This window comes from Schistocerca nitens, chromosome 6 (genome assembly GCF_023898315.1).
Source record: "Schistocerca nitens isolate TAMUIC-IGC-003100 chromosome 6, iqSchNite1.1, whole genome shotgun sequence".
NCBI classification, from domain to species: domain Eukaryota; kingdom Metazoa; phylum Arthropoda; class Insecta; order Orthoptera; family Acrididae; genus Schistocerca; species Schistocerca nitens.
Window position 1 is genome coordinate 222,793,844 of NC_064619.1, and position 25,361 is coordinate 222,819,204.

Below are 25,361 nucleotides of genomic sequence, written 5' to 3' on the forward strand. Positions count from 1 at the left end.
AGGAAAGGAAATTGAAATACTGGTATGAAGTACCCTCTGCATACCTTGTACAGTGGCCTGCAGAATATTTATGTAGATGTAAGTTGTAATTAAACAGATGTAGAAAATGGGACAAGGGATATTTCTTTGAAATGTTGACACACTTTTGCTTAAAGCTGTAGAGACAATGAAAATTAAAATATTTTAGCATTTCACATAGAGTAAAAGAATTTTTTTCTAATTGGTAACACTGATTTTTTGACAATATTAACAACTTTTTTTTATTTGTGCTGTTGACTGTATTGAGTTATTTTGTACATAATATGGTTGTAATATCTAAAAAAAAAAAAGGGTCTCTCTCTAAATAGGAAGAAGCTACATTGGCTCGCAAAGAGAAAGAAATTGTAACAAAAGGACAAGCACTTGAAAAAATGCGTGAGGAATGTGAAAAAGACAATAAGGCTTTGGAGGATGCACAGCGAAGATTTCAGGCAGCCAGTGCTGGTATGGTTGCTGATGAAAATGGTGTTGCTACGACACTGCAGGAGCAGCTTATTCGTGAGTGTGCTACATTTTCAAATGTTTTCTATGTTGAAAAATGAATAACTGTTCCCAGTTGTGCAACCATCACATCCCCTGTGTGTCTGAGATATCAAGTCAGTGGTGTCCTGTCAGACATTTAAAATGAGATACTTGTCTGTTAGAGTGGTGTTTAAAATGTAATATTTTTCAGTAGTTATTAATGTAATATTTTTCAGTAGTTATTAATAACATAATGTTCATAGTAAATAACCCTACTCACTTCTCCATATTTAGTGATGATTTTTAAAAAATGTTTCTTTTTTACTTCTTTCCGTCTACCAAAAGGCAGTTCAATTTAACAATTAAAAGGCAAGAGATGGTAGGGTGAGAAATATTAAATGTAAAACGTAGACCCTTGTGAATTGTTCCTGTTGTGATTTTAAACCTTTGATTGCTACAGACATACTCTCTGCATTCTGTGCTGAGTGTGACTTTGTTGTCACTGTACTGCTTGACCTGAGGTTGCTACATGTGCTAAGAGATGGCATTCTGGCCCCTATGAAACACTTGTCATCTGATTTTAAGATAACTACGTGGTGAAAAATTTGATTTTTGCACATCTTACAATCGGATATCTTCTCTTGATAAAGGGCCATATTTCTTATTATTTGTCATAGTTACTGTATTGCATCAAATTAAATAAAGCACTACTTGTATTTTTAAAGAGTTTACAGAGGTGAATATGTGTTGTCTGCCTTCGCTGATGGTGGATTTTAGGTCACACATTGCTTGAGTATGAAATGTAGATTACATGCCAAAACTTTATTTAAAATCGATAAGAGAACAATATCTTGGTTTCATTCTTGAGATATTGGTTTTTATACCCGGCACATGGCCACGCGTAACACACCTCATTCCATCCTTGAACACTGGGAACTGTGCAGTCATAACCGGTATCATATTTTGTAAGCAGTTCAAGGTATTGAAATGGCGTTTTCTCCAAATGATAGCACACAAAGAGACACGTAAGTTGTATGATAACATTCAAAACTGTTTTATTTGCTGAGATATGGGTAACTCATCAGCAGCAGCAGTGAGGAGGTCGACGGAATGGATGCGTAAACATTGATGGCACTTAAGAAAACCCCGGATGCCACTAATTTCCCACATTCCCATTGTTTGTCCATCATTGGAACATGATTAAATAATTAGGCCCTTTGAATTTTGTACAAAGACCTGCTGAATGTATGAGGATTGTTCAAATGAAAAACTGTGCGCTATTCAGGCAAGATGATAGTCACTGTCTTTTTTGATCTCCAAGTCTGATACTTACCAAATTCCTGAAGCTTGGAAAAACCAATAACAGTGATGTACTATGAGGCATAGCTTCCGCAAGTCCATGGGTTTGGTCTGTGAAAAGAGGTTTCAAAGGACAAGAGGATGGCTTAGTGTCTTCACTTTTTTCAAAAAAAAAAAAAAAAGTAAGGTCATGGAATGTGTAGCTAGAAACCACAAAATTGCACCAACAGTCTTGGAAGAAAACTGAACGCAATTGAGGTAAACTTAATGACCAAGAGAAGCCATGTTTGAGTCGAATTTTCAGTGCTAACAAACAAGTAATACTGCGTGAAATAACCACAGAAATCAATGTGGGATGCTTGGCAAATGTATCTGTTAGGACAGTGTTGCAGAATTTGGTGTTATTAGGCTACGGCAGCAGATGACCAACGCGAGTGCCTTTGCTAACAGCATGTCGTCACCTGTGGTACCTCTCCTGAGCTTGTGATCAAATTGGTTAGACGCTAGGCAACTGGAAAACCATGGCCTGGTCAAATTAATCCCAGTTTCAGTTGATGAGAGATGATGGTAGGGTTTGAGAGTGTCACAGACTCCGTGGAACGATGCACCCAAGCTCTCAACAAGGCACTTTGCAAAGCTGATGGTGACTCCATAATGGTGTGTGCTGTGTGTACATATAATGGAAAGGATCCTCTGGTCAAACTAAACCAATCACGGAGTGCAAATTGTTATGTTCAGCTACTTGGAGACCATGTGCACCCATTTGTGTACTTCATGTTTCCAAATTACAATTTAATTTTTATGGAATACAATGCACCATGTTACCAGGCCACCGTTGATTGCAGTTGGTTTGATGAACCTTCTTCCCAGTTTGAGTCATTTATTTCAACAACCTCATTGCCCGACACAAATTCTATTGAACATTTATTGGATGTAATCGAGAGGTCAGTTCATGAACAAAATTCTGCAGTGGCAACACTTCCACAATTATGTACGGCTATGCAGGCAGCGTGGCTAAATGTTTCTGTAGGGCACTTCTAACGACTTGTTGTATCCATACCACATTGAGCCCCTACCCTCCACTGGGCAAAAGAAGGTATAAGACAATATTTGTCGCCCCAGTGTATGTCATAGTTAGAGGGACTGTTTTGGATTCCTACAAAAGAGCAACAGTATAATTAAGTGGGAACTACCCTATTTTAGCAGACTACAAGGATTAATGTATGTGTTTTAAAATGTTCTGTATTGTATGGATTAGAGTCAAAACTTCTATTATGGATATCAGTGTGGTGTGCAGGGCAGGCTCTTCCTCTTTCAATTTAGTGATCAGGTAGTCAGAGATGTCTGCTATATTAACATAGTTCTTTCTGCATTTGCTTTCTTCTTATGCTTTTATTCTTATCCCTTTGTACTCTTCTCTTGTCTTCAAATTTTAAATGTTTTATTGCTTTTAGCTGCACTTGTCTTTTGTTATTTTAGTTTTGCTGCTAAAGACCACGGTGTCCATCACCAAAACTTTTGCCCACTATGAGCATGCATATACCTCACACAAATGGTCCAAATTTATCTAAAATATTACTTTTTACAGAGGTCAAGCAGGAGTTGGCACAAGCTCGGACAGATGTTCAGAACTCCACAAGACAGATTCAGCATTTCAAGAAAATATTGCCACCAAAGGAAAGTGAACTCAAGACCACAGAAAGGGATTACAACACACGTAAACAAGAGTTTACAAAAGTGGAGAAGGAAATTAAAGCTGTTGAGGTGTGTTGATGAATGTAAAGTTACACAATGTGGAGCTAAAGTAACAGTGCAGTGCTTTATTATTTTGTTTTATTTTTTTAAAGAAGTGATCATATTGCTTATAATTACATTGTTACATTGTGCAAGTATGCAAATCATCCCATGCTTTGGTTGATTGGCTTAAACCTTGCCACCATCGTAATTTTTAAAAGATCATCTTTTTCGTGGTATTACATCTTGTCTTCAAGCTGCCCCCCCCCATGTCTCCCCCCCCCCCCCCCCCCACACACACACACCTACCTCCCTGGCTCCTCCTCCTGGGACATGACTTCTGTATCCCTCTGTTTGTGACTAGTGTTATCTCATGTGAAAGCTTGAGAACATTTCCTAAATCATAGCGAATCATACAAGTGAGGGGAAATATAGGTTCCATTCCAGTATTCACATAGTCTGATATGGGAAACCACTTGAAATCCACATCCAGGCTGGTCACCATACCAGCCATTGTTGTTAATGTGCCTGCAGATTCAATCCTGGAAGCATTGTGCTAACTTGTTTGGTATATAATTTGTAGAAATTTTCACTCTGAGTAAATATTGTGGAGAAACTACAGTAAATTCTCTGTTAGAGACATTCGATCAGAGCAGTGGCAAAATTGGTAAAAAGAATTCACAGAAAATGAATTCATGAAGAATGATGGAACAAGGTTGTTTTAAATGTGCGTTCATTTCAGTGTCAGGTAATTAAAAAAATTTCAGTGCCAGGTATTCATAAAGTGGAATTTGTAGGAAGGAAAAATATACAGAGGTAGTAGGTAATGGAATGGGGTCACAGTCCAAGGATGAAATCAGAAATGTTAGTTAAGACGACAAAAGAAATAACTTAAAATGACAAGCAGTTTGTTATAACAACTTCTTTATCTTTAAATGATGAATGTGTAGCATGTCAGGTAAAACTTATATTGGAATTGAGCTACTTTAATTGTTGGCTTTGTTAATGTTCATGAAAAAGTTTCAGCACTTACTATAAAATCTGGAAACATTACAGAATCTTCAGCTGACCTAGATTCCAGATTTGTTATGAAAATAATGTTGGTAATAGGCTTTAACTTTTCATTTATTTTCATTTCTAGGAAGAAATGAAGAAACTTGATTATGAAGATGGTTATTTGGAGCGATTGATAACAGAGAAAAGGCAGCTAGAAGGGCTTCTACGGCAAATGAGAGCAAAAGTGGAAAGGCTTGAATCTCGGTGAGTTCCATTTCTTCATTATTGCCACATAGTTGATGAAATGCGTGTATGTCATTATGACTGCCTGTTATTAAGGACAGTCCGGGTAAGTATTTCCATTAAAAGGATGACATATTGTTGCTAGAATCAGATGTGAGTTAGTGAATATGTCAAGTGGGATTTGAATGTTGCATTCTGTTACTATTTCCTCTAAAAGTGAAAATTCCTAAATTTTTTCACAAAAAATAAGTAAAGAGGTTAAATATTTGATGTTCTAATGATGGTTAATACCATATGTAAGAGGAAAAAACAAAATATGAAGATGGAGTTAGTTGTTTTTGCAGTCAGGATTATTGTGCTGCATAATTTCAACAGTAGATTTTTCTAACATTCTGCCATACCTATCCATAATTAAATTAGAATTTTATGGAATACCAGAAAATTTTGACATAATTTCCCATCAACAAACTTGAAAATCCATTAAGTTATCAAAACACTTAAAAGTGCAAAGTAAGTGCTGAAGACTCATATACAGCAGTATTATTGGAAGTGATTAGAACCAAAAATAGCTTTTTGAAAACTTTTGGAAAACAGAAAATATTTGAGAAGAGTAGATAATACCATTCCATGTAGGCTTTCACGGCCGGCGTCTTCATCAATAAACACTTCCGGGCTAAGTTGCCGTGGTCGATCTGTAAAACTTCTTCTCCCTGACGTTTCGTTCTCAACTACGGAGAACATCTTCGGAGGTGATGTCAACGACTGGCTGCTAGGAGCTGGGGCCGCCGCTTATATGGATATCGTAGAGGGCGCCACCGCACGTCACGTGGCGTCGATGTGCAGCTATCTCTGGCTATCGTCTGTTCTCTCGATTGCAGGCAATCAATTGTCATGTGATTGATGCAACGTCGACCGCCATATCTTATCCAATTTTAATCCTTCTTCTTTACGATTAAAATTGTATTGATGTTTGTGGATTTCAATTGCCTCTCTATACATACGTGTATAATAATGCGACGTCCTCGCTAGCACGCTTGTTTCACCAAATTTTATTTCGTGATCTCCATCCTTAAAAACATGTTCCGCTACTGCCGATTTGTCGATATGTCCCAAGCGACAGTTTCTTTTGTGCTCCGTCAACCGTGTATTGATGCTTCTTTTTGTGGTTCCTATGTAAACCCTGCCACAACTGCATGGAATTTTATATACCCCTGGGGTGGCTAGGGGGTGATGAGCATCTTTTGTTGATCTTAGGCATTCACTAATTTTCTTAGTAGGTCTGAAAATGGTCTCTACGTGAAACTTGGCTAGTACTTTCCCTATGCGATCCATGATATTATGGATGAACGGAAGAAATACTTTTCCAGCAGATGGTTGTTGCTCTCTCCTATTTTTAGGCATTTTTCTATTTGGGTGAAGTGCTCGGTTAATCTCGTTTTTCGTATAACCATTTTTTGCAAAGGCCATTCGTAAATGATTTAGTTCTTCTTGTAAGTAGCCTGGTTCACAAATATTATTGGCCCTATCCACTAATGTTTTTATGACCCCCCTCTTTTGCCTAGGGTGGTGGTTTGAGTTCTTATGGAGGTAGCGATCAGTATGTGTACCTTTCCTGTAGACCTTATGGCCTAAGGTCCCATCCGCCCGTTTGATAACTGATACATCCAAGAAGTTAAGTTGTCCGTTCTTCTCCTTCTCCATAGTAAATTTAATCTTTGGGTTGATGCTATTTAAGTGTACCAGGAAATCATTCAAGTCTTCTTCCTCATGATTCCATATTACAAAGGTATCATCCACATACCGATACCACTTCGAGGGGCTTTTTTTGGCCGACTGCAGTGCTTGATGTTCAAAATATTCCATGAATAAATTCGCAATTGCGGGACTTAGGGGGCTTCCCATGGCTACCCCATCGATCTGTTCATAAAATTCGCCATTGTACTGAAAATAGGTCGAGGATAGACAGTGTTGGAACAAGGCTACTACATCAGTAGGGAACATATCGGCTATATGGGAGAGAGCTTCATCAACTGGAACCATCGTGAACAAAGACACTATATCAAAACTGACAAGGATGTCATTAGGACCGACAGTAATTTCCCTCAATTTCTCAATGAAATGTAGAGAGTTTTTAATATGACTTTCAGTTTTGCCTATGTAAGGTTGTCACAAAGAGGCAAGGTGTCTTGCTAGTTCTTGGGTAGGAGCTCCAATTGCGCTGACTATTGGTCTCAAAGGAACATCAGGCTTATGTATCTTTGGTAATCCATATAATCTCGGAGGATAAGCCTCCGTTTTACAAAGATACTTTTTAACTTCTGTAGGAATGGAAGACCGTTTTATCAGACGATTGGTGGCATTCAGCACATTCGTTGTGGGGTCCTTTTTCAACTTCTTGTATGTGCTGGGTTCCAGGAGATCACTGATCTTCTTGTGATAATCCTCAGTATTCATTAAAACAGTAACATTTCCCTTGTCAGCGGCAACTATAATAACATTCTTGTCTGTATTGATCTCTCGCAAAGCCTTCCTTTCCCCTTGAGACAGATTGCTACTGGGTGGCTTAGCTTTGCGTAATATCCTGGAGGTTTCCATTCTAATTTCGTCAGCAGAATATGATGGTAACTGACGAATTCCTGCCTCTATATTAGCAATAATGTCCTCCATGGGAATCTTGGATGGAGTTATTGCAAAATTCCCTCCTTTAGACAGAACAGAAAGTTCTTCCTTAGACAATTCTTTTTCTGATAAATTAATAACCGTTTGGGAATTGTTTGGAATCGGTGTTTCCTGTCGACCCTCTTGTAGACGATCAAACTTCTCCTTCTGCCTATTGGAAGACACTTCTGCACTAATCTCCATAGATCTAAATGTTAAACTGTCCACTTTGTTCCAATGACAAAACTGCATAGTATTGCTAATAAGTAAATGAAGATTTAGCAGTTGACCAATACATACCGCCAGTCCTCGTCGTGTCTGATGTATCCGCTCACGTAGTAATGCCAGTTCCATACGAGAGTAAATACGGTTAGCTTGTGCCGTTAGTTAGAAGAATGTTTCATTCGGCACAAGCTAACCGTATTTACTCTCATATGGAACTGGCATTACTACGTGAGCGGATACATCAGACACGATGAGGACTGGCGGTATGTGATGGTCAACTGCTAAATCTTCATTTACTTATTAGCAATACTATGCAGTTTTGTCATTGAAACAAAGTGGACAGTTTAACATTTAGATCTATGGAGATTAGTGCAGAAGTGTCTTCCAATAGGCAGAAGGAGAAGTTTGATCGTCTACAAGAGGGTCGACAGGAAACACCGATTCCAAACAATTCCCAAACGGTTATTAATTTATCAGAAAAAGAATTGTCTAAGGAAGAACTTTCTGTTCTGTCTAAAGGAGGGAATTTTGCAATAACTCCATCCAAGATTCCTATGGAGGACATTATTGCTAATATAGAGGCAGGAATTCGTCAGTTACCATCATATTCTGCTGACGAAATTAGAATGGAAACCTCCAGGATATTACGCAAAGCTAAGCCACCCAGTAGCAATCTGTCTCAAGGGGAAAGGAAGGCTTTGCGAGAGATCAATACAGACAAGAATGTTATTATAGTTGCCGCTGACAAGGGAAATGTTACTGTTTTAATGAATACTGAGGATTATCACAAGAAGATCAGTGATCTCCTGGAACCCAGCACATACAAGAAGTTGAAAAAGGACCCCACAACGAATGTGCTGAATGCCACCAATCGTCTGATAAAACGGTCTTCCATTCCTACAGAAGTTAAAAAGTATCTTTGTAAAATGGAGGCTTATCCTCCGAGATTATATGGATTACCAAAGATACATAAGCCTGATGTTCCTTTGAGACCAATAGTCAGCGCAATTGGAGCTCCTACCCAAGAACTAGCAAGACACCTTGCCTCTTTGTGACAACCTTACATAGGCAAAACTGAAAGTCATATTAAAAACTCTCTACATTTCATTGAGAAATTGAGGGAAATTACTGTCGGTCCTAATGACATCCTTGTCAGTTTTGATATAGTGTCTTTGTTCACGATGGTTCCAGTTGATGAAGCTCTCTCCCATATAGCCGATATGTTCCCTACTGATGTAGTAGCCTTGTTCCAACACTGTCTATCCTCGACCTATTTTCAGTACAATGGCGAATTTTATGAACAGATCGATGGGGTAGCCATGGGAAGCCCCCTAAGTCCCGCAATTGCGAATTTATTCATGGAATATTTTGAACATCAAGCACTGCAGTCGGCCAAAAAAAGCCCCTCGAAGTGGTATCGGTATGTGGATGATACCTTTGTAATATGGAATCATGAGGAAGAAGACTTGAATGATTTCCTGGTACACTTAAATAGCATCAACCCAAAGATTAAATTTACTATGGAGAAGGAGAAGAACGGACAACTTAACTTCTTGGATGTATCAGTTATCAAACGGGCGGATGGGACCTTAGGCCATAAGGTCTACAGGAAAGGTACACATACTGATCGCTACCTCCATAAGAACTCAAACCACCACCCTAGGCAAAAGAGGGGGGTCATAAAAACATTAGTGGATAGGGCCAATAATATTTGTGAACCAGGCTACTTACAAGAAGAACTAAATCATTTACGAATGGCCTTTGCAAAAAATGGTTATACGAAAAACGAGATTAACCGAGCACTTCACCCAAATAGAAAAATGCCTAAAAATAGGAGAGAGCAACAACCATCTGCTGGAAAAGTATTTCTTCCGTTCATCCATAATATCACGGATCGCATAGGGAAAGTACTAGCCAAGTTTCACGTAGAGACCATTTTCAGACCTACTAAGAAAATTAGTGAATGCCTAAGATCAACAAAAGATGCTCATCACCCCCTAGCCACCCCAGGGGTATATAAAATTCCATGCAGTTGTGGCAGGGTTTACATAGGAACTACAAAAAGAAGCATCAATACACGGTTGACGGAGCACAAAAGAAACTGTCGCTTGGGACATATCGACAAATCGGCAGTAGCGGAACATGTTTTTAAGGATGGAGATCACGAAATAAAATTTGGTGAAACAAGCGTGCTAGTGAGGACGTCACATTATTATACACGTATGTATAGAGAGGCAATTGAAATCCACAAACATCAATACAATTTTAATCGTAAAGAAGAAGGATTAAAATTGGATAAGATATGGCGGTCGACGTTGCATCAATCACATGACAATTGATTGCCTGCAATCGAGAGAACAGACGATAGCCAGAGATAGCTGCACATCGACGCCACGTGACGTGCGGTGGCGCCCTCTACGATATCCATATAAGCGGCGGCCCCAGCTCCTAGCAGCCAGTCGTTGACATCACCTCCGAAGATGTTCTCCGTAGTTGAGAACGAAACGTCAGGGAGAAGTAGTTTTACAGATCGACCACGGCAACTTAGCCCGGAAGTGTTTATTGATGGAGTAGATAATACCATTAATCCAGTCACTACATAATAGGGAGACAAACAGAATGTCAACTACAATGGAGTGTAACTTCTACTGGTAGCAAACAAAATTATATCAGAAATTTTCCTGGGCAGAGTTGAAGAAACTTTGGACAGACAATTGGGAGAATATCTGTGTGGTTTTTCAAAAGGAAAGTTCCACCAGAGAACATATTTAACTTAAAATCAATAATTCACCATAGTGATAATTGGTAAGCCAATAATAGTATAAATTATTGGTTTCAAGAAAATCTTTGATTTGTATATGTAGAAACAATAGATGAAATCATTACGGAGTTTGGTGTTAAAGCAATTTAAGAAACATAATTCATGAAAATCTAACATATACGATATCTAAAGTGAAGTTTATGGAATAATACTCTCGGCTTTTTGAAATAAAAAAAAGTGTAATACGAGAGATGGGTTAGTGTCTTTACTTCTTTTAGAAGCATGTAAGGACCTGTAATCTGAAGCTAAGAACCACAAAATTGAAACAATATTCTTGGGGAGAAAACAGAGTGGAATTGAGGTAAACTGCCAAGCTTTTGCAGACAGTTTTACAACATTTCTGAAAATCTGACTGAAGCTCCCTGTTCTGCCACTGTGCCGCATCAAAGGACTAAGTTAGAAGGCTTTAAAGTCAGAAAAAATAATAAATCAGAAACTTCACAGAGAAGAGAAGCTTAATTCTCTAAATAGTTGTGTGTATTAAACAATGAAAAAATACCAAAAAAGGTTTTACACTAAAATATTTATGGCGAAAGCACTAGTATGATTGTGTAGGTCAGGTTTCATTTTAGGTGGTGAGTTCTGACTCACTGCAACATAATACGTATTGTGAAGAACAGTAACGAATGAAAGTTTTTTCTTATTTTACTTTTATGTGATAGAAATGCTAGCAGAATATTACACATTTTATGACAAAAAGTTATTTCAAGAAAGTTGTAAGATTTTTAATGCAAATATAAGTTGCAGACTGCTTCACTTTTTGTGAAAGAGCTTGAAACAGTTCTTTCTCTTTGCAAAACAGAGGTACTGGTTGTTTTTTATGCACTTGTAGATCTGCTGTTTCAGTGCTCATCTTGGTATGTTCATGGTAGCAAAAGGCATCCACTGGGGGCCAGTGACCATACCTATCGTATCAGCTGTCCAGACCAGGTTTTGGGTGGGGTTTGTATACTTTTGCGTTTTTTGAGTTGTGTAGCTCATAGTGACTCAAGCTCTTGTGCACCCCTTTTTCTGTCTGGTCAAGCCAAAAGAGCCTTTGCCAGAAACCTGCAAAATTTATGAAAATCCATAAAGCTGATTTTTACGGCAGTGCTGTATGTGCAGAAACCACGAGTTAACCCCAAAAAGACCCTTAGACGATTCGGAAATGCTCCATTGTAGCTCATGTTAGTTAACACTAGTTAAACTCCTGCTTCATCCTCATGTAACAAGAGGATATCGCTTTACATGTATCAAGCACAGAGAGATTCATGTATAATTTAGAATCATAGGCCGGCCGGAGTGGCCGAACAGTTCTGGGCGCTTCAGTCTGGAACCGCGTGACAGCTACAATCGCAGGTTCGAATCGTGTCTCTGGCATGGATGTGTGTGATGTCCTTAGGTTAGTTAGGTTTAAGTAGTTCTAAGTTCTACGGGTCTGATGACTTCAGATGTTAAGTCCCATAGTGCTCAGAGCCATTTGAACCATTTTTTAGAATCATAGATGGTCATTGCTTGTACATAGCGGTGGTGCTCGATCTGGAGGGGGGTGTAAGCTGGTTCAAATCCTGGTGGTGGAAAAAAGTTTCATTGCCAGCATTTGGCCGGCAAGGGAAGGAGATGTGGTGGTGCTAAGTTCCTGATCACCAGGTTTGCACCAATGTCCTGATTTAAATATGAAACCTCTCCACAGTGTGTCATGAAGTGAAAGCATGTGACACTGTTGATGGTGATCCGTGTGTTGGATGGGGACATTAAGCTTGGCAGCCCCCTTGATGCTATTTGTTAGTAGTAGGCTGTGTGCCACTATTGGATTTCACCCTCTCCCTTCTATCATCATCATCATCATCATCATCATCATCGTACAACACAAACATTACATAAACACTCCACACACCATATATATGTGCAATATTACAAATTTTGTAATGGAGCATGTTGTTAAAAAAACTTTCTGGGCAGTTTCAAACTGTACTCTGCCAGAGCTCATATTTGTATCTTTCCATTTACATGCGGCGCTTTTATATTTTCTTGGCAATATGAATGGCAGGTAAAATTGGGGCTGGGTTTGAATAAAGTCCTTGTACACAGCTTTAACCCTTTTGGTGCCAGACGTTTTCTCAAAAGATCATGTTAAAAGTGCCATGCAATTTTACAGTAAAATGCAGACCTCTGCCATACTTGCAATAAAATCTAAACTAATGCATAAAGGAATGTAATTTTTTTTTTAATTTTTAGGGAATGCTGCTGGCTACAGTAATATGTGCAATACACATTGTCAAAGAACATATTTTCAGAGAAAAAAATTATTTTCATAATGGGGTTTATCGAAAAAAATTAAAACTTTGATTTCAGTTTACTCTGAGACCCATCAAATGATGATATACTCAAAAATTTCAGGTATATATAGAATCTCTGTAGTTTTCTTAACAAAAACACCATAAAGGAATACAAATTTTTTTTATTTCACTAAGGAAAAAATCAAAAAGAACATAACATTACAAAAAAAAAATTGTTTTGCTCTGAACGTGTTCTCAGTTCTTCAGTCATAAATCACTGACAAATGTGAGGTTGCAGTTATGACAACTACTTGCACACATGCTGACCAACACATGAAGGATGCAGTCCTTTCTTGCAACAAACACACACTGTTCGTGAACGCCGCTTCTTATCCTTCGTAGAACAAACACTACAGTAGCGTTCCTTTCTCCCTGGAAGAGTCTCTACACCATATACTGTTGGAGCAGGTACATTTATATCTATTGCACTTGTGGTTGCAGTCCTTGCCTGAAACCACTGTTTAGAAAGTTTGCAAATGACTATGCTGTTAAACTTCAGCCGTGTCAATGGTTTGTCGCTGGGGTTTAGGCTTTCCTTATACAAAACATATGCATTCAGCAACATCCTGGCAATTATGCTGAACACTCCCTTCTTCCACATCTTGACAGTCCTCCTCTCATCTAAATAGCAGTATGCCATCATATCAGATGAGTCAATGCCACCCATATACGTATTATATTCAAAAATAACATCCAGTTTCTTGACCGACTGTCTATTGCAAATTGTCTTTTCTGATGATGTAGCAGAGGATGATGTACTCACAAGAAGGACTGGATTTCTCTGTGATTTCTTCTGTCTGAAGCCACAGAGAAGTATAAAAGATTTCTTGAAAAACTTAAGCTGACCTACAGCATAATTCGACAGAAGACCACGTGGCAGGAATTTTCTGTTTCTTCTAATTGTTCCCGTTAGATAAGTGCCAACTGAATACAGCTTTTCTGCCAGAGGAATAGATGTAAAAAAGTTATCGCAAAACACATGGTAACCTTTTTGCATGTAGCTCCCAAGAGCTAGTAGTTTCATGACGACTACATATCCCAGGCCATTCTCTTTTATTTCGTTTTTGTCATCATCACTTTTTGCACCACGGTATGCATAAAACCCTAGGCAGTAATTTACGACTGAATCACACAGCATCCAAAATTTGACTCCCCATCTGTGATGATGTTTATTGGGAAGGTACTGGATTAGCTGTGAGTGCGCCTTTGTCCCAACAAGACTTTCATCGACACTCAGTTGCTGGTGTGGAGTGTAGTAGCGACGGAAAGCATTGTTGGCAATATCCACCAACACTTGAAACTTGGCTGTTGGATCATATAATGGGTGACCAGGAGGGTGAAGTTTCGAATTGTCTACAAAATGGAAAAACCGCAGCAACAACTGAAACCTGTTGCGTGAAAACATTTGTGAAAACCATGGTGTCAACAGGTTTGCATCAGTTGAGCAATAACTAAAAATCGTCAGTTTTTTTATCAGTCCCATATTCAAAATTACTGCTATAAAAGCCCTCATTTCTGCTACAGTTGTTGGTTGCCACTGTTTGATTCTCGAATTTGGCGATAAATGCGTTGAATGAATCAACTGGCGAGCGTATCTGTTAGTCTCTGTCACCATAATCGTAAAAAGCTGCAGTGAGAAGAACAAATTGAAAAAATCAATTGGTGTGGCGTTTGCTGGTATATGTTTCAGGCCTGGTACTTCTGCATACACAAAGCTTGGAGGACGTGGATTATCTGATGCCTCATCCATTACTTCAACAAAAGTATTTGCACTGCCATTTAGTTGTGTTTGGTCGTCGTCGTCGTCGTCATTTGCTGACGCACAATCGTCACTTGAAGAAGAAAACGACAAGTCCTCTTCTCCACCTGACATCTCATAATCCGATTAACTTTCTGCAAATCCTGCAAATTCATCTTCACTTCCAGTACTTATCATATTATTGTCTAAATCACTTGTATCGAACCGCAACTTCTTACTTGACGACGCCATGCTGCCGCGAAATAGTCGGTAAATAAACACCACCAGAGAAGTTTATTTTACTCGAAATATCGCACTGACAATCGAAAAGAAGATCGATATACTGTGCCTTCGACCTTCCTTCTGCGTCTTGGCTAGGAAATACTAACAACTTTGCCTTCAAGCGCGGAAAAAATGAATGAGAAGGGCATCACGATCAGATCGTTACTGGCATTTTTCGCCGAAAATCTGGATCATGATCAGATCGTATTTGGCACTAAAAGGGTTAAAAACTAAAGTGCTGCATATGGACTGTAAAGAATTGCCATTTTGTGTCCTTTTGTGTTCCTTTTAATGCGAGCAAAGTACTGCATCTGTGATATAAATTCATGATTTAGATTTTTCTATGAAGAATATGAATTAAGTAACTGTTAAAATGTATCAACAATGTAGAAAAAGATAGATTGGTACTTACTGTAAAGAAGACTCATTAAGTTGCAAACAGGCACAATTAAGACTCTTAACAAAAAGCTTTTGACCACAGACTTCTTCAGCAAAAGAGAAACACACACACCATTCATGCACACTTGAATACAACTATGGCACGAGATGCAGGCAGCAATCTGCCTGGCTCGGGCAGTGAAGCAGGCATTGAAGTCAAGCATGTTATGTCTGGCTGCATGTTGTGCCACAGGATGGTCTGTTTGTTCTTGGCCACAGTTTGCTGGTGGCCCTTCATTCTGGTGGACAGCCGGTTGGTAGTCACATCAATACAAAAAGTTGTGCAGTGATTGTAGCAGAGCTGGTAAATGACATGGCTGCTTTCACAAGCGGCCCAGCCCCTGATGGGGTAGGATATACTTGTGACAGAACTAGAATGGGAAGTGCTGGGTGGGTGAATTTGCATGTCATGCATCCAAGTTCTTCCACAGGGATATGATCCTTGTGGCAAGGTGTTGGGATTGGGAGTGGCATAGGGATGGACTAGGGTGTTGTGGAGGTAGGGTGGGTGACGTGGGAAGTATTTCGGGTAGGATGTCCCCCATTTCAGGGCATGATGATAGTTAATCAAAGCCCTGCCGAAGGATATGGTTGAGTTGTTCCAGTCGAGGGTGGTACTGAGTGACAAAAGAGACATGCATTTCTGGCTGGTCATTGAGGGTGGTGGGAGGATTGGGTGTGTGTGTGTGGGGGGGGGGGGGGGATGACGACACAGGAGATGTTTACAGACTAGGTCTGAGGGATAGTGGCTGTCTGTGAAGACATTGGTGAGACTCTCAGCATACTGAGAAGGGAGTTCTTGTCACTGCAGATAGGCAATTCCTGAGCAGCCAGGCTGTATGGGATAGATTTTTTGGTGTGTAGGGGATGACAGCTGTCGAAATGCAGGTACTGTTGGTGGTTGGTGGATTTAATGTGGACAGAGGTGTGGATGAAACCATCAGAGGAGGAGGAGGTCAGCATCTACAAAAGTAGAGTGGTAGGTTGCAGAGGACCATGTGAAATGGATGGGAGAGAAGATGTTGAGGTTGTTAAGGAATGAAGACAAGGTGTCTTGTCCCAGAGTCCAGATCATGAAGATACCATCAGTGAACCTGAACCAGACTAGGGGTTTGGCATTTTGGGGTTCTTGGAAGGTCTCCTCCAGATAGTCTATAAACAGGGTGGCTTAGGAGGTTGCTATTCAAGTGCCCATGGCTGTGTCACGAAGTTGTTTGTATACATCCTCCTTCAAAGGAGAAGTAGAGGGCTAGGATGAAGTTAGTAGGGTGTATGAGGAATGAGGTAGTGTGTTTAGAGTCTGAAGAGGGCTGGAATAGGCAGTGTTAAATAGCAGAAGACTGTGGGTATGAGGCATGTTGGTGTATAGGGAGGTGGCATCAGGAGTAATGAGTAGCAATCCAGGAAGTAGAAGGATGGGGATGCTGGAGAGTTGGTGAAGGAAGTGGTTGGTGTCTTTGATGTAGGAGGGTAGAGTATGAGCAGTTGGTTGGAGGTATTGGTAATCAAGGGCCAAAATACTGTCGGTGGAAACACAATAACCAGCCACAATGGGGAATCCAAGATTTTTGTGTTTGTAGAGTTTGGAGAGCATGTAGAAGATGGGTGTCTGGATTGTTACAGGGGTGGAGGGAAATATATTCAGGGGAGAGATTCTGGAAAGAGCTGAAGGCTTAAAGCCTCATTCCTCATACGCCTTACTAAATTCATCCTAACCCACAACTTCTTCTCCTTTGAAGGGATGGTATACAAACAAAGCCTCAGCACAGCCATAGACATCCTCCTTTGCCAACCTGTTTATGGGCCAACTAGAGGAGACTTTCCAAGCCTCTCAAAACGCCAAACCCCTAGTCTGGTTCAGGTTCACTGATGATATCTTCATGATCTAGACTCAGGGACAAGACACCGTACCTTATCCCTGTGGAAGACCCAGCATGTGCTATCCCAGTCGTGTCACAGGTTTATCCTACCCGAGCCACCTGTGAAAGCAGCCATGTCATTTACCAGCTCTGCTGCAATCATTGCACAGTTTTTTATATTGATATGACCACCAACCAGCTGTCCACCAGAATGAATAGCCACCACCAAACTGTGGCCAAGAACAAATTAGACCACCCTGCGGCACAACATGCAACTGAACATAACACGCTTCATTTCATTGGTTGCTTCACTACCCAAGCCATCTGGATCCTCAACTGCATCATCAGTTTTTCTGAACTGCACAAATGGGAGTCATCCTTACAACACGTCTTGCACTGTATGTATCCTGAGCTCAACCTACATTAACATACTGTCCCCACACCCTCCACCCAATAATTTCCACCCCCCCCCCCCCCCAATCCTATCATCTCCCCCCATTCTCGTCTCCCACCCTCTATGTTTGCTGCTCTTTGAAAACACGCCCACCCATCTTTTTGTTCCTCTCCTTATTTGTTCCTTTTTTCCTACCCTCCTGCCCCACAACCTCCTGATGCTGCACTTGTTTGCATTCTAGTCCCTGCACACATCACTTGTGTCTATCCCTCCACCTGTTCACAACTATCCCGTCTCCTTCCCTGCTTCCTCCAGATTGCTGCTTGCATACCATGCGATAGTTGGCAGTGATGTTTGAATGAGGTGTGCTTGCTTGTGTTGTGAATGGTGTGTGTTTCTCTTTTTCTGAAGAAGGCTGTGGCCAAAAGCTTTATGTTAGTGTCTTTTAATTGTGCTTGTGTGCAACTTAACATGTCGTCTTTACAGTTAATAGCAGCCTATCTTTTCCTACATTGTTGATATTCCTACATGGAGTTCCCATTGTTAAAGATATGACACATTTGTCTCACTGAGGTGTTGACATTATCTTCCAGTTGCGTAGGCCACATGAGGCGAGTGTGTAGCTACACAATTTATTCTCTCTTAGTGCACATGCCTTCCCCTCCATATGGAATAACATATGACAAAGGCCAACTATTTGTTGGTATAGCAGAGCAGAAGAGGAGCTACACTGCTTCCCCAAACCAGGAAGGAAAATGGTTTTGAAAAGTAGCCGCCGAAATGTTCATTGGCTCAAGCATAGTAAATACACTACATATCTGCGATAAAACTTTTAAATAAAATATTATCTCTGTTATATAGTTCAAAGTAAACATTGTTGAACAGCTAACCTATTGACATCAAGAACTTGATATTGGTGCACCAGTACAGCTGGAAAAATCCCACCATCAGAAAGATGTAAATAGGCTGAGAATTCAGAGGTGCTATAAGTGTAACATGTTGTTAACTTTGAACCTGAAAGGCTGTATGCCAGAAACAGAACTCCCACAGTCTAAGTTGAAATGTCCAGTTGGTGAGAAATTCTACTGTTTGGATTCTTTTGTCAAAATGGCCAGATTTGTAGAGTGATTAGAAAGACAACGCAACCCCAATTTTTTTTTTTTTTTTTTTTTAGAACAGGGTGTTACGCTCCAGAAAAAACTTGGCAATTTTTTCATCTGAGAATTTTTTATTATTTTAGTTTTCAGTTAAATTTGTGTACTTTTTACAGGGAAAAACTGATACTCTACTTCTTCTCCTTTGAAGGAGGTGGTGGTCAAACAACTCTGCGACACAGCCATGGGCACTTGAATGGCGCCCTCCTATGCCAACCTGTTTATAGACTATCTAAAAAGATGGGGGTAGTAGAAATCATTGGGTAACACTAGAGATACTGAATGTAATCGATGATAAGAGAATATATAAAAATGCAATAAATGAAGCAGGCAAAAGGGAATGAAAACGTATAAAAAATGACTTCAACAGAAAGTGCAAAATGGTTAAACAGCAATGGCTAGAGGACAAATATAAGGATGTAGAACTAGGGATAAGATAGATGCTGCCTACAGGAAAATTAAAGACATTTGGAGGAAACTGAACCATCTATAAGAATATCATGAGTGCAGATGAAAAATCAGTCTAAGCAAAGAAGGGAAAGCAGAAATTGGAAGGAACATATAGTTGGTTTGTACAAGGGAGATGTACTTGATGGCAGTATTGTGAAAATGGAAGAGGACATGATGAAGATGAGATGGGAGATATGATATTGCACGAAGAATTTGACAAAGTGCGGAAAGTCCCATGTTGAAACAAGGTTCCAGGAGTAGACAACATTTCATTGAAACTACTGATAGCCTTTGGAGAGCCAGCCATGACAAAACATCTTCCATCTTCCAAGATGTATGAGGCAGGCAAAATACCCTCAGACTTAAAGAAGAATTAAATAACATCAATTCCAAAGAAAGCATGCGCTGACAGGTGTGAGAATTACCAACCATCAATTTACTAAGTTACGGCTGCAAATTACTAACATGAATCCTTCGCAGAAGAATGAAAAAACTGGTAGATGCGGACTTTGGGGAAGATCAGTTTGGATTCCATAGAAAAGTAGGGACACGCAAGGCAATACTGACCCCTACGACTTATCTTAGAAGAGAGATTAAGGAAAGACAATCCTATGTTTATAGCATTTGTAGACTTAAAAAAACTTCTGACAATGTTGACTAGAATACTCCTTCAAATTCTGAAGGTGGTAGGGATAAAATACAGGGAGCTATTTATAATTTCTTTAGAAACCAGATGGCAGTTGTAAGAGTTGAGGGGCATGAAAGGGAAGCAGAAGTGTCAGGACATTTTTTGTGAAAGTATTTGTGTGGAGTGTAGCCGTGTATGAAAGTGAAACATGGACGATAAACAGCTTAGACAGTGAGAGAAAAGAAGCTTTTGAAGAAGTGGTGCTACAGAAGGATGCTGAAGATTAGATGGATATATCATGTAACTAATGAAGTAGTACTGAATAGAATTGGGAGAAGAGGAATTTGTGGTACAACGTGACTAGAAGCAGGGATCAGTTGATAGGACATGTTCCGAGGCGTCAAGGGATCACCAATTTAGTATTGGAGGGAAATGTGGAGAGTGAAAACCATAGGAGGAGACCAAGAAATAAATAGACCAAGCAGATTCAGAAGGATGTAGTTTGCGACAGATGAAGAGGCTTCTACAGGATAGAGTAGCGTGGAGAGCTGCATCAAACCAGTCCTTGAACTGAAGGCGACGACAACAACAACAGGAAATAAAACTTGAAATTTTTTAATGAATTATAGACCACGTGGTCTGACATCACACCCATAACAAGCAAAGAACTGTTTCATGGCATATTATAGCTCCTTCCTTTAACATATGTTGTCCTGTCACATTAATGGTGACCTTCTATTAAAAGCCTGAATAATTCCCGTTTGTAGAGTGGACCACTGAGAGGCATGCAGGAGGACTGTCCTTGAGCTTCTGGAGCATACAGACAGGGATGTGACGTGATGCTGGCTCCACTGCTGTGGCCAGTTGGACTAGGTTTCTCGCAGATTTTGAATTCAGTGTAAATCTGGGGATTATGATAAACTCATACTGGTGCTCGTCAAACCACTCACATACACTGCAAGTTGTGTGACGTGTTACATTGTCCTGCTGGTAGATGCCATCATGCTGAGAATAAACAAACTGCTTATGGGGGGGTGGACATGGTCCCTTAGGATAGATGCGTATTTGTGTTGATCCAGTGTGCATTCCAGAGTGACGAGATCACCCGGGAAATGCCATGAAAGCATTCCTCATACTATAATGCTACCTCCTTCAGCGTGGACATCTACAATTGGTACAGGGTGTTTGCTTCCAGGCATTTCACGCTGATGGAGCATAAAACGTGATTCATCTTGAAAAAGCCACCTGTCGCCACTATCCAGTTGCGGGATTTTCATGCAAATTCCAGCCTTTTTTGCCCATGAACAGCAGTCAGCATGGGTGCATGAAACAAGCACCAGCTGCTGAGACCCATACAAAGCAATGCTCACAGAATGGTCATCATGGCACCACTATTGGTTGCCTCCTTAGTTCATCTGGGTGGTCAGTTGCTCATCAATTTCACACCTATTCGCCTGTACACATCTCCATAGCTGTCATTCATCCCGTGTCATCTATGTCCTGTGGTGCATCACAGCTGCCGGTTTTGGATAACACAGTTTTGTCTTACACAGTACACTTTAACCACTGCACAGGGTGTATACGACCCAGGAGATCCGGGAAATTTTTCATCCGGGAGAAAACCGGGAAAAACCCAGAAATTGTTTAGAATTCCGGGAGTTTTTCATTGTTTTAGTTTTCAGTTAAATTTATGTGATTGTGACTAGTAAGAACCAATACTCTAACAAAGGATATTACTGTATCCTGCTACTGCAGAATAATACTGCAGCAACAAAACATGAACAGGAGAAGAAAAGAAAGAAAATAAAACTTAAGTTGCAAAGGAAACGCACTGTATACAACAACAAAACAGTGCTCATACAAGCGTCTGCCAACAGCAAAGTGTGTCAAAGGCTTTAGGAAGACCGTGCAATGCTTTGTAACAACAAATTGCCTCCAATGAGTGTGGCGTGACACCTGTTTAAATTAGATTCGTTTGAGCCATTGCGGGCAGCCTCTTGCGCATGCGCAGTTGAGTCGCGTATGAGTAGTACCTTCTCCTGCTTCTCATTACGGAAGTGTGGCTGGGCGCCACTACTTAATATTGCCACGGTTCGGAAATTAGTAAACCTGGGGCTGATGCACAGAGCAGTCTGAGTTGTGGTTGGGAGTCTCCACGTGACCTGTGTTTACGTTTAGTGATTTTGTTGTTTCCTCTTCATTTATTGCTCTCACGTTAAATGATGATAAAACGGATTTTTGCGGCCGGGAGCTATCAAATGAATTAAAATATGTTCGTGTAATTACGGAAGCCTAAAATATGTTATTAGTTTTAGATTTTATTTCCACCTATCTGAAATTCAAACATTAATTGCCTTACAGAACAATGAAGTTATTTTGGCCGGTTTGCTAAAGAGATTTGGCTTTTATTAATCTTTTCTGTTTGGCAGTCAATTTATTTGAAACGAAGTGTTTAATTTCACACTATTGGCTGGTTTCAACTGTTCGCTGCATTTCAAGTGCACGTATGGCATTATGCCGTAATAAAGAACCAAACATAAGATAATGCAGTACTGGTACTCCAAGAAAATTTGCATACGGATGTGCATTTTAAGCCGAATTGTGCGTTTTAGTGTGGTTCACGAAAGTCCGACGTTCTTGAAGTATCCTCTGATGTCTTGTTTCTTTTATGACATAATGTAAGATCTTTTAATGTTTTACACCTACGAACATATGGGCTTCCTGCGTCATCGTAGCTGCGCAAGCGCAGTGACGCTTGTTGTCTGGCGCTCTCTTGCAACTGCTGAAACGAACCTATTTCTAACAGGTCGCGGGAAAATATTGCGAATGGTGGTTTGAAAAGCGTTACATTCAAAGAAGATTTCCTTTTACGTAAGATGAGCTATGTGCGAGAATCTACGATAAATTTCTTAAATCACAAAGCATTTGACTCTAATTTAAAAATCAAGTCTTTGAGGACGACCATTTAGAAGAATTTCTATCCCAGAAGATCAGACATTTATGTCGTTATTAAAAATATTACTGGCACATTTGTGTGATGTAACTTAAAGTGTAACAAGTGCAAAAAATATCAGCATTATATGTGGAGGCTTAGCTTCTCTTCCAGCTCATTAATCTTAGAGACCAATATTACAGGTGTATGCTATGTATATTAATTTAAACCATTAACTGTTCTTACTTGTGTGTTCGCGCTACTTAAGAGTGATCTTGCTATTGGCTGACTACATCACGTGACATGAGCTATGACTGGCTTACAAAAGCGCATCGCAATCTCGATTTCAGTGCTTCGGAAAGTGACATGCAGTGTTTGTTGGAATTCGAATTTATACCTTCATAATACGAAAATATGCAGCATATATGTTACTGCACATCAAAGGTCTTTCAAAATGTGTTTTTCCCCCCTGAGTTTACGTTTTCTAAAGTGCTGGGAAATTCTACTCTGGTATGTAAAACCATTAACATTCAAAGGATTGATGAGTTTTACAGTGCCAAATAAGAGTATACTGTCACTTAACATGAAAAAAGTATATTTTCACCCAGGAGAAAGTGTATTTTTAACCGGAAAATCCGGGAACTTTTTTTTTCCTTGTCCACGTATACACCCTGACTGCAGCAAGCAAACAGTTTACAAACTTGCCCTTTTTGGAAATGCTTTCACTTTTGCACCGAAAGCCAATGATCATGCCCTTTGCGACGTCAGATAAATCGATCTCTTTCTACATTATGATGACAACTGCACTGTTTTCTGCGTCTTCCTGACATACTACATATACCCTCCACATCTAGTGCTGCCACCTGCCATTTGAGTGTTTATTACATGTTGATGTCAAACATAGGTGGTGATCACATTACTGTGACTGAACTGTGTTCTTGTAAGTGGTAAATGCAGTGCCTCTGTGACACCATAATGTCTAACTTATTTAAAGTGCTTGTGAATCCACTAGACTTGCAGGCCTGGATGACATTAAGTCCTACGAGTCCAAGTTGGTCTCACATAGCAAGTTGTTGATATGTCAGACATTCATTTCAGTAAGCAATGCAGAGTGCAATACACATTCTGGAAGGCCTTCTGTGTGTATTAGTTGTACTCTTCTCCGCTCACCACCTCTTTTTTTTTTTTTTTTTTTTTTTTTTTTCTCATTGCTCCAAAATTGTAGTTAATGTGTTTTTGTTCCTTCTTTTCGACAGGTACCCATATTTGTTTTTTGAATATTCCGATCCTGAGCCAAACTTCAACAAAAAGTCCATTATAGGAATGGTTGCAAGGCTAGTGAAAATAAAGGACATGAGTAAGGCTATGGCTCTTGAGGCTGCAGCAGGTGGACGGGTAAGTGAAACCAAGCACGTGAAACTGATGATGTACCTTTTTTTGACATTGAAGTAGGACCCTCATTGTTGTTAGATGGTGACTGTCAATGATAAATTTCTGCTATTTGGAAACATCTAAAATGATTGATTTGGAGAGGAGAGGGAGTTGAAGAGAGGGAGGGAGAGAGAGAGAGAGAGAGAGAGAGAGAGTTGGAATGGAACTGTCTCCTTTGCCCTTCAGTTTCATTAGTTGAAAGTGGTGTACAGATTTGTCCTTGTGTTATTAATTTGATTTTTTAAAGTTATATTTTGAACTTTCAGTTTTTCACTGCAAAATTGGGTTGTCACTCATTTCTCATTTATAGTTCATTTATGTATAACTGCTAGGTTGTAACCTGATACAGTTTTTTCATTAACAGTGTAATGTCAGACACTATTCTGTGTGTTTCTTGGAAGCCTACTTAGGTCATCTACAGTTTAACAAAATAGACTTAGTTTATAGTTCACCCTAACTCAGGATATTATGTTACTTCACTACAAGAAACCAGTCTCAGGTTTCAAACAGTGCATTGCAGTAATTTACAGTTGCCATTATGTTTTGAGCATATTGCTTAAGGTTCTATTGCTTCTCCGTATTGGATAATTATGAATCATGTACTTGTTGATGTACTAGAGTTCAGGGCACAAACAATGGTGGGTCAAGATTGGAAGCACAGTAGCAAGCCTAAGTGTCACAACATTCACAGCCTGTTGCTTGTCAGTAACTTGCTTGTCTTCGTTCTGTGCAAATTGTGGTGTATTCTGCTTATTGTTCATTTCAGTCCTAGTGTTAAGTGTGGTGATTTATTTTTGCTCTTGTAGTGTTCATTGTGAATGATAGGAAGCAGTCACATAAAATCCTGCACAAACTAGCAACAAGAAGAGTGTTCCTTGTGTATCGTTATTTTAAAAGTAAGTATTCCACCAAATCCAATATGGCACAAGGCAGAAATCGTGCTGATGCCAACAACAGTAGTAGACGCAAAAGCTGGTTGTTTGAAGACTGTATACCGAATATCCAGCAAATTTAATGTGTTCATTCAAGTCTGTGGCTCGACTGTTCCCAAGTCACCTTGTGAGCAGCACAACCACAAAAAAGAAATGGATGATGCAGTTGATTTTGCAAAACATGCTTTGGCGCTCAAAGTATTCATTATGTATGCTAAATGTGAATGTCCTGCAGCAGAAAAAATAGTTTTACATGTGAATGTAGCTGAAAGTCTTGACAATCAAATTGACCCTGTTTAGGATACCAAGTGACATGTGTTTCAAGAAA

The 25,361-nt window shown here is 39.8% G+C and overlaps 1 protein-coding gene across 1 annotated transcript in view; it reads left to right on the plus strand.

The window, feature by feature from the left end:
• Window positions 1-25,361, plus strand: part of LOC126262477 (structural maintenance of chromosomes protein 2) — a 160,931-nt gene that overhangs the window by 84,056 nt on the left and 51,514 nt on the right. Inside the window, exons 8-11 of the mRNA XM_049959141.1 lie at window positions 348-537; window positions 3,389-3,564; window positions 4,676-4,794; window positions 23,927-24,065. Coding sequence (XP_049815098.1) covers window positions 348-537; window positions 3,389-3,564; window positions 4,676-4,794; window positions 23,927-24,065 — 624 coding nt within the window. The remainder of the gene's footprint in view (window positions 1-347; window positions 538-3,388; window positions 3,565-4,675; window positions 4,795-23,926; window positions 24,066-25,361) is intronic.